Genomic DNA, 17,031 nt, shown 5'->3' on the forward strand with positions numbered 1-17,031 from the left:
ACGAACTCCATAAAATGGTGGCACTTAGCACTTCATAACCTCACTGAACTGTCATTTGATGCCTGGTATGTGTGTTAAGGATCTCTCTCTTGTTTACAGAAACCATGGAGACCCCAAAGGGTGGACTTTAACCAGTCTTCATTTTATAAAGAGGAATGTCAACACAGGGGAAAATTACCTCAATGTTTCCAATCCAAGAAAGGCCTTGATGTGTTCTCAACAGGTGGAAGAACTGGGGGAAAGGTTAATTTTGGTCACCTGCACAATCTTAGACACCCGACATTCAAGCAAGGCTTAAAATGATTGACAGTTGTGGTAGTTTGGATTAAATGTCCCCCATAAGTGCACGTGTTTAAATACTAGGTTCCCGGTTGGTGACGTTATTCAGGTAGGTTATGAAACCTTTAGGATGTGAAGTCTTGAAGGACAAAGTAAGTCACTGTGTGAGAGTTTATGGTCTTGCACCCCTTCTCTTGCTTTCTCTGCTTCTGGTTGAAATGGCTCATATCCTGCCTTGTCTGCTGCGTGTTGTCCATTCTCCCTGCCATTATGGATTCTAACCCTCTGGAACCGTCTGCCCAAATAAATTCTTTCTCCCAGAAGTCACTTTGGTCTTGGTGTTTTGTCACAGCAACAGAAAGCAATGATCATAACCCATAGATCAGTGTCATGCTCACCCCTCATCACAAGAACTTCCCTTTTTAACAGACTGAGACCATTGGAGAGAAATCACAGCTAATTAAAACACAGAGACCATGTGATCTGTGGTGGTGCCCACCCCGCCCCCCAGTCCCAAAATGATTCACCTACCACACAGTTCTGGAGCTTAAGGCTCAGAGGAGGGGGTCGGGTGGAAAAATTATAAGAGCCATGGCAACACTGTATAAAGTGAGGACATAACTGCTCCAAGGTATGGTCGAGGGAAAGATTTTTTGATTTTTGTTTTTGTAGATATGAGGGAGAGTACAGCCAGAGGTGTCAGGAAAAGTCCAGAGCAGGGAGAGCAAATAGTAGACCAGACACAGTCATGAGAGAGGGGAAGGGGAGAGGGAAAGAAAAGGAAGAAGACGAGAGAGAGAGAGAGAGAGAGAGAGAGAGAGGAAAAGAGAGGCAAGAGAGAGGGCAAGCAACTCATGGCTGAAATGGCAGGGTTATATGGGAATGATAAGCTGGGGAAGGGAAGCCCAGGGGTTGGAGAAGTTTAGGGGAGGGGCTGGGGTGAAAAGAGCTGAGAGGAGCCACAGGTACTGAGTGAGCCCCAGGCCAGCGTGTGCCTTGGTGTGCTAATGGACAACACAGATAGCCATTTGTTCCTTCTGACAGTGATGAGGAAAGGCTTTTTGGAGAAAGAAGTGTTGGTTAAGCGGCGGCGCACGTGGCTGGCCACTGCCGCCGTGGCTATGCCAACAGAGGAGAGTACTGGATGTATTGGTGACTGAAGAGTCACGAGCCATGGTTACCTTTATAGAGCTTTATTGGGAGAGAGAGAGAGAGAGAGAGAGAGAGAGAGAGAGAGAGAGAGAGAGAGAGAGAGAGAGAGAGAAAGACCACGTGGAGGGAGAATAAGGAAGGAGAGAGTGCGGAAAGAGAGAGGGCACAGAGGGCACACCCGCTTTTTAGGCTGGGACACTGTTGCAGGCTGGTGACGTAATTAAGGACATAATTCTTACAAGAAGGAAACAGGCACCAGAATTTGGGTGAGTGGAGTTTCCTTTGGACCTGAGAAGCAGGAAGTGTTCTCATATACATGAAACCTCAACAACATGACTGCCTGCAGAAAACTTGAACAAGGAATGACACGAACAGGCATGCTGTCATGGATGGGGGAAATCTTACAGGCCCCAACCTTAGACAGAACTACAGACATGCTGTCATGGACGGGGAAATCTTACAGGCCCCAACATCAGACAGAACTACAGACATGCTGTCATGGACGGGGAAATCTTACAGGCCCCAACCTTAGACAGAACTACAGACATGCTGTCATGGATGGGGAAATCTTACAGGCCCCAACCTTAGACAGAACTACAGGCAGAGAAAGGATGCTGAGAGGGGGGGAAATAGTCATCCCCAGAGATGAGCTCCCACACTGCTTATCCAAGACCAGGTAGTCAGCTCTGAAATCAGATTCATACAAATAACATTATACAGACTGAGCAGGTTGTATTTACTTAGTTAGGAATGTATATGTGCACATGCGCATGTGCGTGTACGTTTGTGTGTTAGTGTAACAACAATTAAATAAAAGAGGTTATAAATTTGAGAAAGACCATGTTGGGTACATGGGAGGGATTAGTGGGAGGAAAGGAAAGGGGGAAATTGTTCTGTTGGAAGCTCTGCCCCAGTGCCCGTCCTCCCTCTCCAAACCCTGCCCCTCAGAAAGCCCACCAAGTGGGGCTCCTCCCCTGGAGCTGCTCAATACCATACCTACAGGGTATTTAACTCTGGGTCTTGGACCTGCCATGTGATCTCTCCTCCTCCTTCCTCCACCTCACTTCTGAGGGGCTTGAGAGTCACCCGAGAGTGCTTTGCTCATTAAACCCGGACTTTTAATTCGGCTTGATCTGTCTTATTGCATCAGCAGAGAAACCCACAACTGGGGATTCAAAAATAAACTTTATTTAAAATGTCATGATAGTAGTTTCATTTCAAAAAATTAAAAAAAAAATTAAAGCACACGAGAATATCAGTGCTCTTTCATTTTGTAAAAACTAAAAAAGAAGAAAAAAGTGAGGAATATGGTATCTTTTTAAGCAGTTCAAGAGGTCACACTCACATTGGACTTAAATCCATCTGAGATGTTACTTAGACAACTATTTCTCACTAACGTTTTTCTTCTTGGTGAGGAAAGTGCTGGTGGTATCTGCACATCCTCTGCCCATGATTGTTTTAACCTAAAACTTAAATGATGTTAAACCTCTTCTCTCTCTCCAGAAGCCACCTGAGAGGCACTTCACATTGTGATCGCCACCTCAATTGGAACTGAAGTGCCTACAAGTGAATCCTGTGCTCGTCACTCTCATGTCCAGCCTTCAAGAATAAGAGAGAAAAAAAAATGAGAAAGAATCTACGGACTTTAACTCTGACAATTTAAAATGGCTTTTGCTCTGGCTTCCTCCGGATCTCTGCATTGGGCTGTAAAAGGAGGACAGCAGAAAATCAGATGTGCCTGACACTGATGCTTTTATGAGAGTAAGAAAAAAGTCAGAACTGCATCATGAATGTTACAGAAGTGAACAGGAAGGAACCAGCAACGGCAAGAAAGAGATAATGAAAGGTTATGGGTTCGGAAACATTTTCTGATAAAAAAGGAAATTATTTTGGGTAAGGAAGGATTTTGTATTATAGATTCATTTGGGAAGTTTGCCCTAACCTAAAGGATTATTCAAAGTAGAAATAGAGACTAGGATAAATCTAGACATTAAAACATGTTATAAGAAGGTCTGTGGGAGTTAAAACTGAAAAGAGAAACACACAAGGAAGATGGCTCACTGGTTAAGACCGTTGACTGTTCTTCAGAGGACTGCAGTTCGATTCCCAGTATCCACATTGTGGCTCACAGCCATCTGCAACTCCAGTTCCAGGGTCTCCAACACCCTTTATTTTCGGCCATCATAGGCACTGCGGGCTCACGGTGCACAGGACATACATGCAGGCAACCCCACCCCCAACAAACAAACAAAACAACAACAACAAAAACTGGCATGTGTTTATGGAAACATGTTTAAAGATTTTGTGTTTTGATACTTGCTAGTAGTTTACACTGAATAAGCCAGACTTTTAGCTAAGAAACTGGAGCAAAGCCCATGAAGACATCAGCTTCCCACAGCTCAACTGTTGTAATGTCACCTTTCAAAGCATGCATGACTCTGTAGTGTTACAGAGCATATGCAGCTCTGAAGCTGCGGTCAGTGTTCCAGAGCATGTGTATGTGGCTCTGCAGCCCTCCGGGTGTGGTCAGTGTTCCAGAGCATGTGTGTGTGGCTCTGCAGCCCTCCATGGTGTGGTCAGTGTTCCAGAGCATGTGTGTGTAGCTCTGTAACCCTCCATGGTGCGGTCAATGTTACAGAGCATGTGTGTGTGGCTCTGCAGACCTCCATGGTGTGGTCAGTGTTCCAGAGCAGACACAGTTCTGCCTGAAGTTTAAGAGGTGATTTATTTAGACATTATCAGATCAGGATTTTCAGAGTTGTAGGAAAATCAATTTTGGTAAATTATTGCATGTGCGGAAAATATGATCACACTGACCAGATCTGTCCACAACAGGTGTGGGTTTTCAGAAGACAAAAAGAAAGTTATCAGAATCAAGTCAAAAATCCCATTTTTGATCAGGCATGCCTTTAATCCCAGCACTCCAGAGGCAGAGGCAGGGGGATCTCTTTAAGTTCAAAGGCCAGCCTGGTCTACAGAGTGAGGTCCAGGACAGTCAGGGCTGCACAGTGACACCTGGTCTCATCCAAAACAAAAACAAACAACAATAACAAAAACATTTTTGACAAGCTTTATCTAAGCTCTATACAACAGGCACACTTAAACTATATCCAGGAAACCAGACCCAGGAATTTATTGAGAACAATCAGACCAAGAAAAGGAGGTCACCCCCATGCCTGGACCTCATAAGGAAACAGACGACAGCACAGTGATCTCGACAGCTCTCATTGGCCTGCCATCTGACCACCTGGTGTGCATCAAGGACCCACAGGGAGTGAATTCTTGACTGTCCTGTGACTTCAGCTCTCCTGGGTCCTTGCTACTGACACAAATTGCCATCTGTCATCCTCTTGGTTACCTATCTGGACATGCGTGCTTTTGTCTGCCTGTTTCTTTGGTCCCGCCCTTTGACTTCTGTAGCTGGACCAACTCTGGCTCTACAGTGTGATTCTAGCAGCCACAGCTTGCCTGCCTCTCGGGGCTTCTGAACCCTCTCGAATCTTGTAGTAGCCTTTATAGCCATTGAGTAACCTATAAATCTGTCTATCTATCTATCTATCTATCTATCTATCTATCTATCTATCTATCTATCTATCTTTATTGTATGACCTGAGACTTAATATTAGTATTTAAGCTTGGAATAAAAGAACTTGTGTTAGCAAGGAAAGTGGGTGTATCGGGGCACATTTCTGCCTTTGAAATCACCTATCTTGTGAATTTATTGCTATTCAATACATTCATTCTGACATTGTGGAAAGGCACACAAACGGGATTATTTTTTTCTGACATAGTGCTCTCATGCCAGGAAGCTAGATAGATATTGGCAGGCATGGAGGCCAGTCAGGATAGACTCTTCCCTAACATCATGTTGCACACACACATACACACACACACACACACACACACACACACACACACACACACCTTCTTGTTTCTTTGGTAACACTAACTCATGAGAATTTGAAATACCTGAGAGGGGGCATCCCTGTCATCCTTTTGAGTTGTTGTTGTTGTTGTTGTTGTTTTTTTTTTTTTTTTTTTTTTTTTTTTTTTTTTTTTTTTTGGTTTTTCGAGACAGGGTTTCTCTGTGTAGCTTTGCGCCTTTTCCTGGAACTCACTTGGTAGCCCAGGCTGGCCTCGAACTCACAGAGATCCGCCTGGCTCTGCCTCCCGAGTGCTGGGATTAAAGGCGTGCGCCACCAACGCCCGGCTGTTGTTGTTGTTTTGAGACAGGGTTTCTCTGTGTTGTTTTGGTACCTGTCCTGGATCTCGTTCTGTAGACCAAGTTAGCCTTGAACTCACAGAGATATGCCTGCCTCTGCCTCCTGAGTGCTGGGATTAAGGCGTGTGCCATCACTGCCCAGCTCCTTTTGAGATTTAAAGCATCATATGGAAGGGAGGAAGGTGGAGGTTGGGAGGCTTTGCTGAGGTCCATTAATGGAAGTACAAATATATTATAGAATTATATTTCTTTTTTTAAAAAAAATTCTCTTTAATTTGCTCTGTGGATCAGAGCTCTGTGAACCGAATATGACTTTTGGTCCAAAGAATGAGATCTGAACTATATCTCTGACTCAGTGGAGACATTTATGAGAGCATGAGAAAGAAATTGGTTGGGTGGTTTGTGGGTAGTGTTCTAGTTAGCTTTCCATTGCCATGAAGAAAACACTCGGACCAAAAGCACCTGTGGGGAGGAAAGGGTTTATTTGGCTTTCACACTTCTAGATCACAATCTACCACTGGCAAGTCAGAGGAGGAACACAAGGCAGGATCTTGAAGCAGAAATCATGGAGAATCATGCTGCACACTGGCTTCCTTCGCCTGACTCGCTCAGCTGGCTTTCTTCTGTGGCCTAGGCCCACCTGCCTAGTCTAGTGCAGCCCACGGTGGGCTGGAGCCTCCTCCACCAACCATCAACCAAGACAATTCACAGACATGCTCACAGGCCAAAATGATAGAGGCAATTCCTCAACTGAGCTGCTTCTTCCCCGAAAACTACAGTTTGAGTCATGTTGACAATGAACTGTCCCGGGGTAGAGGCAAGGACCTCAAAAAAAAAACAAACAAACAAAAAAAAAAAAACAAAAAAACAAAAAACACTCTTCTGTTTCTTATCCTTGACAACCAGTCCTGTCTTAGCCTGTAGTCAGAAATGTCCTTGATTTTATCAGCAGTTCTGTCGTGGCTCGGGGCCAGAATTACCCAAAATGTTAAAGGGCACTGGTTTGTGTCCGGGTTTTGTTTCTACTGTTCTTCTCCTTTTGCAAAGCTGCTTAATGAGTGAGGGCCCCTGCCCGGAAGTTACATACAGTTAGATGCTTCCTTGGCCTTGAAGATGTGTGCAAAACTCTAGTCCAGACACCAGGATGGAGAAGAACATGAGTGTCTTGTGGTGGGAACAATTGGACTGACCATCCTCTGCCCATGCCTCAACCCAATGAAGCCTTATTAATCTAGATGGGGGGGGGGGCTCAATGGCTACCCTTTCTCAGGGATCTGCTCTTGCTCTATGGTGGCTCTGCTTGCTTAAACTCACCTTCTATAACCTTCCCCTTTTGCTGACTGTGAAATTCATTATTTGAGGTCATGAGACAAAGACTCCAGAAGCCATTAGCCTAGAGTGGCTTTAGTAGCTGATTCTCTAGGACCCTAGACACCACCACTTCCCCCAAGGTCTGCTTGACTGAGGCTAGAAGTCTCTACTTCACTCAAGGACCCCTTACTTCCTTTCAACTCAACTCTCTAAATTGCCCCAAAGATGATAAAATTACAAAGATACGCTATTGCCTCTTTCTGTTGAGTATTAATCTAAGTGGGCCTGTCCTGGACAAGAAACTTTATCTCAGCAAAGCTGATTCACCCAAAGACATAGTAAGAAGATGGGAGGCATAATTATCCCCTTAAAAACTATTTACTTAAGAGAGTAAATAGAAAGCCGGGCGGTGGTGGCGCACGCCTTTAATCCCAGCACTCGGGAGGCAGAGCCAGGCGGATCTCTGTGAGTTCGAGGCCAGCCTGGTCTCCAAAGCGAGTTCCAGGAAAGGCGCAAAGCTACACAGAGAAACCCTGTCCCGAAAAACCAAAAAAAAAAAAAAAAAAAAAAAAAAAAAGAGAGTAAATAGTTTACTGAAGAGTCCCAGCCCATAAAACTGCTTATAGACTTCCTCTGTTGAACCTGCCTGTTTTCTTGGACTCAAAAAGTCTGACCGTGGGCCTCTCACCCTGTGATTCTCAACCTGCGGGTTGTGACCTCCAATGGGAGGGTCGGCATATCAGATATCCTGCATAGCAGACATTTTCATTATGATTTATAACAGTGGCAAAACTACAGTTATGAAGCAGCAAAGAAATAATATCATGGTTGGGGGAGGTCACCACAACATGAGGAACTGTATTAAAAGGTCACAGCAGGTAGAAGGGTGAGAACCACTGCTCTTACCCGTGATCTTAGTTTCATTTCTCTTGTGACAAAAAGAAACTTAGAGGTGAGAAGCTTTATTTTTGGAAATACTTTAGGTTATAGCTTATCAGAGCTGAGAGTTAAGTCTCTTGGTGTGGGAACACACAACTTACTGTGGGTGACATTTTCTAGCATGGGGCCCTGAACTATCCACATGAAAGCAGAAAAATTGAGATGAGCACAAGCCAGCAAATGAGCATGCATGTGTTCCTTTCTCTCTGTTTCTGCTGCCCTTCCTTCCAAGCTCTGATAGGCTATTGACTATTAGGGGAAAGGGCAGCTTTGTGTTAGTATATTCTTACTTTAGTTCCCACCTAGAATCAGAAATACAATTCAGATCTTTTCAGCCCCAAATCCTGCAGCAGTGTAGATTAAAGAAAATTAACTAAGCCCTTAGTCCCACCACTCAGGATGCAGGGACAGGCAGATCTGTGAATTTGAGGCTAGCCAGGTCTACAGAGCGAGTTCTAAGATAGCCATGGCTACACAGAGAAAGCCTGTCTCAAAAAAACCAGAGAGGGGGTTGGGGGTGGAGAATGAAAAAAAGGTTTTATAAAAAAGCTCCAATCACCGGAGGAGGCATCTTTCCTTTAGTGGGCTTAAGCAAAGTCTTTCCACCTCTACCCTCCTCCCTGTATTTGGTATTTCAAATTTTAAGGAGGGGCAACTGTGTTGTTTTCCCTTTTTGAAATTAGGACTTTGTCAGGGAAACGGGGGTGTGTGGTCTAGAACTGATCATGGGGTGGGGCTATCCTCAGGGACTTCTGCTGCCAAATATTTTTCTAATGTTCAAGGAGGGGAGTGTTGCGACAAACAGAGGAACTGAGTTGAATCTTCCTTCAGTCAAGAGATTCACTCATGCCAGCAGGCAGCACGGCACAAGTTAGAGGCTTTGGTCTTGTCAAAGTGGCTACTCTTAAGGTTTTTTTTTTTGGGGGGGGTTGTGGTTTCATTCTGAGGAAGTACACTTAGTTAACAGTCAACCTCTTCACCTCTGCTGTATGACTGAGGGTGGGGAGGGAGGGGCATGTGACTTTGGCTACTTAACAGAGGTCACTCATTCTCTGGGTAGAGGAATGGTCTTGGCTAATGTTTGACTCAGTGTGACTCAGTCAGGGAGCTAGCTGATTTGGAAGGCAGGGGAGAGGAGCACCAGATGTGGGGTGTTTTTTTTTTTTGTTTGTTTAATTTTTTGGTTTTTGTTTTGCATGTAGCCCTCTCTTCTTAAGGCCTGGCTTTTCTAACATCTGACACCTGGTACCTAAGCCTGACAACATCTGGTACCTCTAACTCTGGGTAGAAACCAAAAGGAAGATTACAGAAGCACACTCTCTCTCCCTGAAAAGTTCATCTAAGTGGACTTGTCAATCATTCAGACAGAAGTCCACCACTAAGAAAAGCTGCCTCCTCCACACTGGTGCTGGCTGGAAACTGGAGGACTCATTAGAGCCCCTAGTTTAAGCCAGGTGTTGGTGGCCCATGCCTTTAATCCCAGTGCTTGGGAGACAGAGGCAGGCAGATAGATCTCTCTGAGTTGGAAGCCAGCTTGACCTGGTCTACAAAGTAAGTTATAGGACAGCCAGGGCTGTTATACAGAGAAACCCTGTCTTAAAAAAACAAAACCAACCCCCTGACCCCCTAAAAAAAAAAAGAGGTCCAAATTTAAGACTTATAGAGAACCAGTGTGTGGTACTGTAGTCCTGTATCCTTTTCCTCCAAAAAGGTGATGGTCTCCGGAATAGGTCTCCGGAATAGAGATAACCTTGGCCCAGTAGCCATGGTAATGGAGTCAGAAGAGCATAACGCTGATAGGTCTGTGAAAATGGTCAGAGCTCCCATTAGCCAGAGCAGAAGAAGGAAGAACCCTCACCTGGAGTTCCAGCCATTACCCTTCCTGCTCTTCTTCAACTACAAGTGGTCTCAGAAGATGCTAGAATATAGAGAAAGTGGGAGATTAACTGAGAGGGGGCCTCCATGACACTGTTTTCATGACGGGATGAGAGACGTCATGTTGATGTAGCTGCTGGAGTGGGGGGTATCCATGTTTTTGTAAGTGACCTGACCTCCCCCGTGCTCTGGAATTAAATCCCATAAATTCATTGGCTTACCCAGATAAAACTGGGTGGGTTGTAACTTGGGTCTGTCATGGATGTCCTATGGTTGTTCCCATTTTCCCACGAAATGTTAAATGAACAGGTGCTTGCTATTTGCTGCTCTTTGTACCACCCTTACTTGGTTATGCATGAGCTGATGCCTAGGGTGGTGTGTCAAGGGGTTCCATGAAAACTTTTCCGGCTTCCTTTCTTCCTGCTATTCTGGGGTGGTGTGGTATTGGTGGTGAACATGGTCAGAATGTCTCATAGACTGCAGGGTAACAAGGAAGGCTGTTGTCATGGTGCTAGGGTGGAGGGCTAGATGTTGACTAGACCACCTGGGCCCTGAAGTTGGATGTACACATGTGGAACCAACCAGAAACAATTTATGTTACTTCCTAGAAAGAAAAAGAGACTCTTGTTTCTGCCCTGTGGCTTCCATCAGGAGAATCTGCCTGAGTTCTCTGAGACTCTGACTTCCTTCCCTTTGGATGCGCTCAACTTCACTGCTTCTGGGTTCCTCTTTGGGACTCAGTTGTCCTCTGAGCACACCTGTTCTTTAGCTGTTGTGTTGGCTCAGGACCATCTTCCAGCTCAGATCTCTTTCTGTGCCCAGCCTTCTTTGTCTAATCTGTATCACTTGCAGGCACTTATGTGGGGCTCCTCACGGGGCTCTAAGCTTCACGAGGTCAGAGAACTCAGTCTCTGGCTTGCTGTGGAGCCCTGCTGCTCAACCTAGGGCTGAGCCACAGATGCTATCAATACTTGGCTAATTGTAGTAAGGTTTTAACTATTGGAATACCTGTCACATGGTGGTGACTTAAATGCCAGGGAAACTCATGTCTTTTCTGGGACACCTTAGACCTGGACCTCATAGGTGTAGGGACACACAGCATGGCAAACTGGATTGCCAGGGAGAGCGAACATGTCGTTTCTTTACAGAGGCTTCTACAAGGAAGGGTCTCCTCACTCTGGGCAGCACTGGAGACCCTGAAGTCATTCATCCTCTGCATAAAACTGTCCTGGGCCATGAAAAGTATCCCTAGCTCTAGCTACAAGATGCCAACTGTACCCGAAGTTCCAGATGTCACCCAAATACCTCAGACACTGCCTAACATCTCCTACCCCAGCTAACAGTTCTTGGCTCAGGACTCTCACATGTGGGTACGTGACCCCTCTTGAGGCTTGTTCACCAGAGCCAGCCACCAGGTACTTGCCAGTTGCTTACCACCTGCTTATACTAAGGAGGACAGTGGGCTCTGAGCCACAGCAATCCATACCATTCATTTAGAAACAGGAAAAGGCTGGGCAAGTTGCTTCCTTCTTTTACTTTCTGAATGATAAGTGAGAGACAACCCTGACCCCTTCCCTCCTGCCCATCAGCTCTTCTTCCTAGCCCTCTAGCATCAGGATGGTCCCTCCCTCCCTAATTCCGGTACAGATCAGGCTAGCCCTGGTCACTAAGGAGCCTTGCTAATTCTTAGGCAATAAACATGTTGGCATGGAGGAAATAACTACAGGAAACCTTTCCTTTTAAGGATATCAGGTGGGAGGAGCTGAGGGAGGGTATTTCATAGACTGAAGGGCTTATTTCAGCCCACATCTAGCTGGAACTTTCCACTGTGCCTGCAGCCTGATCTCAGAGAGGATGTGAGGAGAGATGTCAGGATGGGGCTGCTGGGTGTCCAGCATAGGGAGGGACCCTCAGGATATGGCTGTGGGTGGAGGTTGGGAATTAGGAAGAGAAAGCTAGGGGGATGGTGGACAGGAGAGGTAGGCAGACATTGATTCCTTGGGGAAGTTGTGTGGAGGGTTGGAGGGGGAAGATTGGATGCCTGAGCCATGTCCAGGACATGTGAGAGCCCCAGGCTTATGATTTTGGGCGGGGTACTATGAACTAGCTCCAAGTTTTAAGGTTTTGTCTGTGCATTGCTTCTCCTAGGATGAACAGTTCCCACGCTATGAAGACCTGTGTGCTCATTCTGCTTGTGGTCCTACTGTGTGCAGAGAGAGGTGAGATGAAAAGGGCCTCAGAGTTGTGGGTACACTTGCATTCTCATTGTGTGCCCTGTGCCTAGGTGTGCTGGGACCAGGGGATGCCCAGTGTGGATTGGTGTGTGAGGGGTGAACTCTCATGGTCTGGGGTGGCTTCCTGGGCCTGTAAACCTCCCAGAACCTGCCTTGCAGCTTTCCCCACTTGCAAGTAGGGTCTAGACTCCACTCCTTCTCGACCATGAGCAGTGGCCCCACACTCCTCAGGACCCATAGCCTCAGAAGGAAGAACTGTACCCTCCAGCCCCTCTCTCATTCCTTTCTTGAGGATCAGGCAAACCCTGGTCACCAAAGGCCCCTGTCCTCAGAGTACCCTGGTGCCTTTGCCTCCCAGCCATGCCACTGGCCTGTATGTGTACAAGGTGTCAGGGGCTTCTTTTCCTGGCCTAGCTGCCAAGTCAAGAACTTTGGCCCCCCCAACTTTTGGCATTCCTTACATTATTACATTTGACCTTGTCTTACCCTTCAATCCAGCCACATGAAGACCATAGGCTAGAACTTCCTTACTCTAAAAGGTTTTGAGTTCTCAGATACCCCTACACTTCCAGTTACATCTGTATTATGAGAGGTTTCATGATGCGCCCCGACTTTGCAGTTGGGTTCTGGGAAGTCCAGTGCCCTGTCATGCTCCAAGGCTCAGAGTCCAGCTGTGCAAGTATAGGGTGGGACAGGTCAGAACAGCCTTCCCCATCAGGAGGTCCTTGTCATGCCCTGGTACCTACTCCCTCATCCCCTCACCGCTTCAGCAGACAGGAGGTACCCCTGTCCTCCCGCTATGGTGACTGTTTCTCTAACACCTCTTGGGGTCCAGGTCTCCCCTGTGGGGCTGGCTGGCTGGCTGAGACAGCAGTACTCAGCTTACTTGAAGAACTATGATTCTTGGCTCACTTCTGCTTTGGGTGGAGGTGCCTGAGGAGGAGTGTCCCTGCTCTGTCCTATAGCCCAGCAGCTGTGTGGAGGTAAAGCCAGGTGCAGAAGAGGGGTCTGGGCTAGGAAGGGCATGCCCTGACCCTCACATATTGGCCTGTTTCTTAGCCCAAGGGTTGCGCTGCTATGAGTGCGTGGGGGTCACACCTGAGACTTCTTGCCAACCAGCTACCTGCCATTACCCTGACGGGGTCTGCATCAATCAGGAGGTGGAAGTTACTGTGGGTGAGTTCCTTGTGGCCTATATGAGGATGGGTTGGGGGCGGCTCGGGAAGAAAGTTCCAGGCACTTATGGACCATAGTTGTTTATGGACCATAGTTCTTTTCCCTCCAAGTAAGGTCCTCCTGTGGTTGGAGTGGGGCTCCTATAGGGGGAGCATGGTGGGGCCTATGCCCTGGAGTCCAGGTATGTGCTGGGAGGTAGAGTCTTTAGCAGTGCTGCCCCTATGGCATGTGTGGCTGTCACCATCCCCCCATCCACCACCAATATTAGCCATGTGGCACTCCTGTCCTTTCCCTATGTCCAGGGTCTCACTGGCTCACTGAAGGGCCTGGAGAGCTGGGGGCATTTAGTGACCCTTTGAATATAATGAAGGAGTCAGGAGATTGATTCTAAAGGAATGACTTGGTAATGCTGAAGAAAAGGAGACCTCAGGACACATCGGATCCCCCAAGTGTCAGTTTCCAGGCTTCTCCTCCAGATAGACAAAGCAGGAGCAGCCCCACCCTGCTATCCAGTTTCCTCTGCCTTTCTGCAGCCGCCTGCCTGGCTCCTAAGTACAACTTCCGGGAAACAGCCAGAGTCTGAGAGGCTGCCTGACCTTTCTATGCTCCTGGGTGATCCCTCATTGTGCCATGTCTTTGTGTATGTGGGTGTGTGTTTGTCTATGAGTGTGAGTGCACATGTGTGTGCATGTATGTAAGGCCAGAGGACAGCATTTAGTATCATTCCTCATGTGATGTCTACTTTTTTTTTAAGATTTATTTATTTTATTTTATCCCAATGAATGTTTGGTGGATGAACTGGAGTTATGGATGGTTGTGAACCACCATCTGGGTCTGGGAACCAAACTTTGGACATCTATAAGAGTAAGAAGTGCTTTTTACTGCTGAGCTGTTTCTCCGTCCCAACCACCTTGTGTGTTTTTTTGTTTTTGTTTTTGTTTTTTTTTTTGGTTTTTCGAGACAGGGTTTCTCTGTGTAGCTTTGTGCCTTTCCTGGAACTCACTTGGTAGCCCAGGCTGGCCTCGAACTCACAGAGATTGGCCTGGCTCTGCCTCCCGAGTGCTGGGATTAAAGGCGTGCGCCACCACCGCCCGGCTCACCTTGTGTTTTGAGCACAAGCTCTTTCATCGGGACCTGGGATTTGCGGACTAGGCTAGTGGGGCTGGCCGAGAGCTCCTCTTTCCACCTCCTCAGCACAGTCATTACAAGCAGTCCTACCATGCTGGCTCTCTGCATGGGTGCTGACGGTTGAACGTGGGTCCATATGCTTCCGTGCGGCAAGCACTTTACTGACTGAGCTGTTTCCCTAGCACATTGTGTGTAAATGCATGTGTGTATGCATGTTCTCATGTGTGGGCGCACATGCACTAGTGGGTACAAGTGTTTGGAGCCCAGAGGTTGACACTGGGCATCTTCCTTGACAATTGTTTTATTTGCTGAGGCAGGGTCTCTCACTGAATCCCAAGCTTGCAGATTCAGCTAGTCTAGCCAGTGATGGATTCCAATCTCAGGGATTCCACATCTCTGCCTCATGAGCACTGAGATTATAAGTAGGCCACCATGTCTCTGCCCACCTTTTACATGGGTTCTAGTGATTGAAATTCCAGTCAAGGCAAGTATGTTATCCACCAGGCCCCCTTACCAGCCCATGGCTTTTTTTTTTTTTTTCTGAGACAGGGTCTCACTCTAGCCCAGGCTGGCCTAGAACTCCCCATGTAGCCCAGGTTGGATTTGAACTCATACTACTTCTCCTGCCTTAGTTTTCCAAGTTCAGGGATTACAAGTATGAGCCACCATGTCTGGCTTCAATGTACCTTAGAGACAAGGCTGTGCCATCCTGGCATGGTGGCATGTGTTCCAGACTTTGAGGTGCTGAGTTGTCCCTGCACACGCTGTGAAATCACTCCCTGATGTCTTGCAGAATCTTACAAAGAGAAAAGAAAGAACAAGTTCTGCCTTCCTGTCTGCCCTGAAGATCAGAATCATCTTGGAAATATCCCAAATATCCCTTTCCTTGGTGCCTACGTCAGCTCCAAGTTTTCCTGTTGTAAGGGAGACCTCTGCAATGCAGCAGTTCCCACTGGTGGCAGCATCTGGACCCTGGCAGGGTTGCTTCTGGTCAGCCTGGGGTCGGTCCTCCTGCAAGCCTTGTTATGAGGGTCCTCCCTCTACTCCCACCCCCATTTTTGTGTCCCAACATTTCATCACTCCTTCCTGGAGCCCTCTAGTGATGAATTGTGAGTTATAAAAACCCTGAGGTGGGCCTTAGGGTGTGGACCTCCTTGTTTCAACTTTATATTCCCTGCTGGGTAGGTGTCCCCCACCCCCTCACCAGGTCTTTCAGATCTGCATCTCCAGCATGCCATTTTGTTGTGGCTTGCTGTCCTTGGCCCTGGAGACATATGGACAGTCCAGGGAAGGGGTGGGATTCCAAGGCTTTGTGCCACCACTGTCCACACATAAATCTCTGGGATCTTGCAGGCTTCCCACACACATGCTGCTCAAAGACCTCCCAGTGGAGTCCAATAAACTCTTTGTTCTCCCAGCCAAGAAGCCCACTTTCCTTTTGTCCCATGGAGTCTACTGAGTCCTGACTGCTGGCCCACATCTCTGCCCTTTCAGCCAGCCCCATAGCTATCTCATGTTACCCAGCTCAGAATGGGGGTATCCCTTGGTTTGGATAGGCTTCCCTCAGGGCTGATACTGGGGACAGAGAGAGGGTTTCTCCATTTCCCAGGAGTACTTGTTTGTGCTGGGGAAGGGGTCTGCCAAGGAGATGAGCCCTCAAAGGTGAATAGGTGCTGCCCTGCCAGATTCTTTTAGTTCAGAGGTAGAAGCTGTTTACTGCAGGGGCTCATGGCCTGGCTCAGAGCAACCAAAGACTCACTGTGCCTCTTCTGGAGTCCCAGTCTATATTGGATGCCACCACTGGGAAGGCCTGATTTGACACAGTGGGATAACCAGGGATCCATCATTGCTCTGTCCTTCTTTCCTTGAGAGGTTACTGCCCAGAGACGATCAGAACCCATGTGGTTAACACCACAGGAGTCCTCATGGAATATGGGCAGCACCCTGGAAACTTGGGTGCTGTGAATATTACTCCCTGCCCTTAAAGGTCCTGAAGATCTGAGATTTTTTGTCAGGGTGAAGATCCTGTGAGGTAGAGCTATTACCCAACTAGGGAAGCCCTTGTCCCTGCAGCCTCCTGCCCTGGGACAAGCATAGATTCAGGAATGTGGCCCAGGTGCTGGTTGGGACATGAAATTTGAGTAGGGATTCTGGAACTTTTCTTCCAGGAGGCCTTGTTTCTTTTGCAGTTTCTTCTGGCTTCCTGCCTCCAAAGTGCTAGGTTTATAGGTAGGTAACTAAGGAAGACAGGGCCTGTGAGGCTAAGAGATGAGCCAACCTGGAGTCTGCCTGAGGGCCTAGCAACAGGCACTGTCAGAGGCCCTGATGGTGCCTAGCCAATGAGGGGCGACCATACAACGTCACTGGATCAGGATGCAGCCTGGGTACTGGGAGGATGGTATATAAGGCTCTCCTCACTGCTGAATAAATGAATCTGCTGTTTGCCTTTCACCTGAGTCCTAGTGTCTGTGCCATTGATGCCACATCTTCTCACCCCCATCCCCTGAGGGAGCCGTTAGGACCCAGCAACATCTGGCACCCAAACAGGTTCTGGTCATCTCCCTCCCCTCACTCATGGCACAGGACAGTGCCCCCAAGATGGTGTGTTTTGGTTTGAAGGCCCCTTTATGTTGTGTGTTTTTGGTCCCTTTGGCAAGGTAAGTGTAGGGACCCCCCAATCCCGTTTTTTCTTTCATTCTTTTGTGTTGTCTGTCA

General features: G+C 47.4%; 1 protein-coding gene across 1 annotated transcript; it reads left to right on the plus strand.

Annotated features, from left to right (window-relative positions):
* The first annotated feature begins 11,571 nt into the window (after positions 1-11,571).
* On the plus strand, positions 11,572-16,772 carry LOC131896673 (lymphocyte antigen 6A-2/6E-1-like). The gene is made up of 4 exons (XM_059247424.1): positions 11,572-11,634; positions 11,927-11,997; positions 13,072-13,188; positions 15,110-16,772. Coding segments are annotated over exons 1-4 (426 nt in total). The 5' UTR covers positions 11,572-11,632; the 3' UTR covers positions 15,346-16,772.
* Positions 16,773-17,031: the final 259 nt, after the last annotated feature.

Source organism: Peromyscus eremicus, chromosome 20 (assembly GCF_949786415.1).
Source record: "Peromyscus eremicus chromosome 20, PerEre_H2_v1, whole genome shotgun sequence".
NCBI lineage: Eukaryota > Metazoa > Chordata > Mammalia > Rodentia > Cricetidae > Peromyscus > Peromyscus eremicus.

What these genes read in the sequence shown, in the direction of transcription:
- LOC131896673 (XM_059247424.1), top strand. An exon ending in CCTACTGTGTGCAGAGAGAG is followed by an intron (nt 11,998 to 13,071) that starts GTGAGATGAAAA and finishes CCTGTTTCTTAG; the next exon opens with CCCAAGGGTTGCGCTGCTAT. An exon ending in GGAGGTGGAAGTTACTGTGG is followed by an intron (nt 13,189 to 15,109) that starts GTGAGTTCCTTG and finishes GATGTCTTGCAG; the next exon opens with AATCTTACAAAGAGAAAAGA.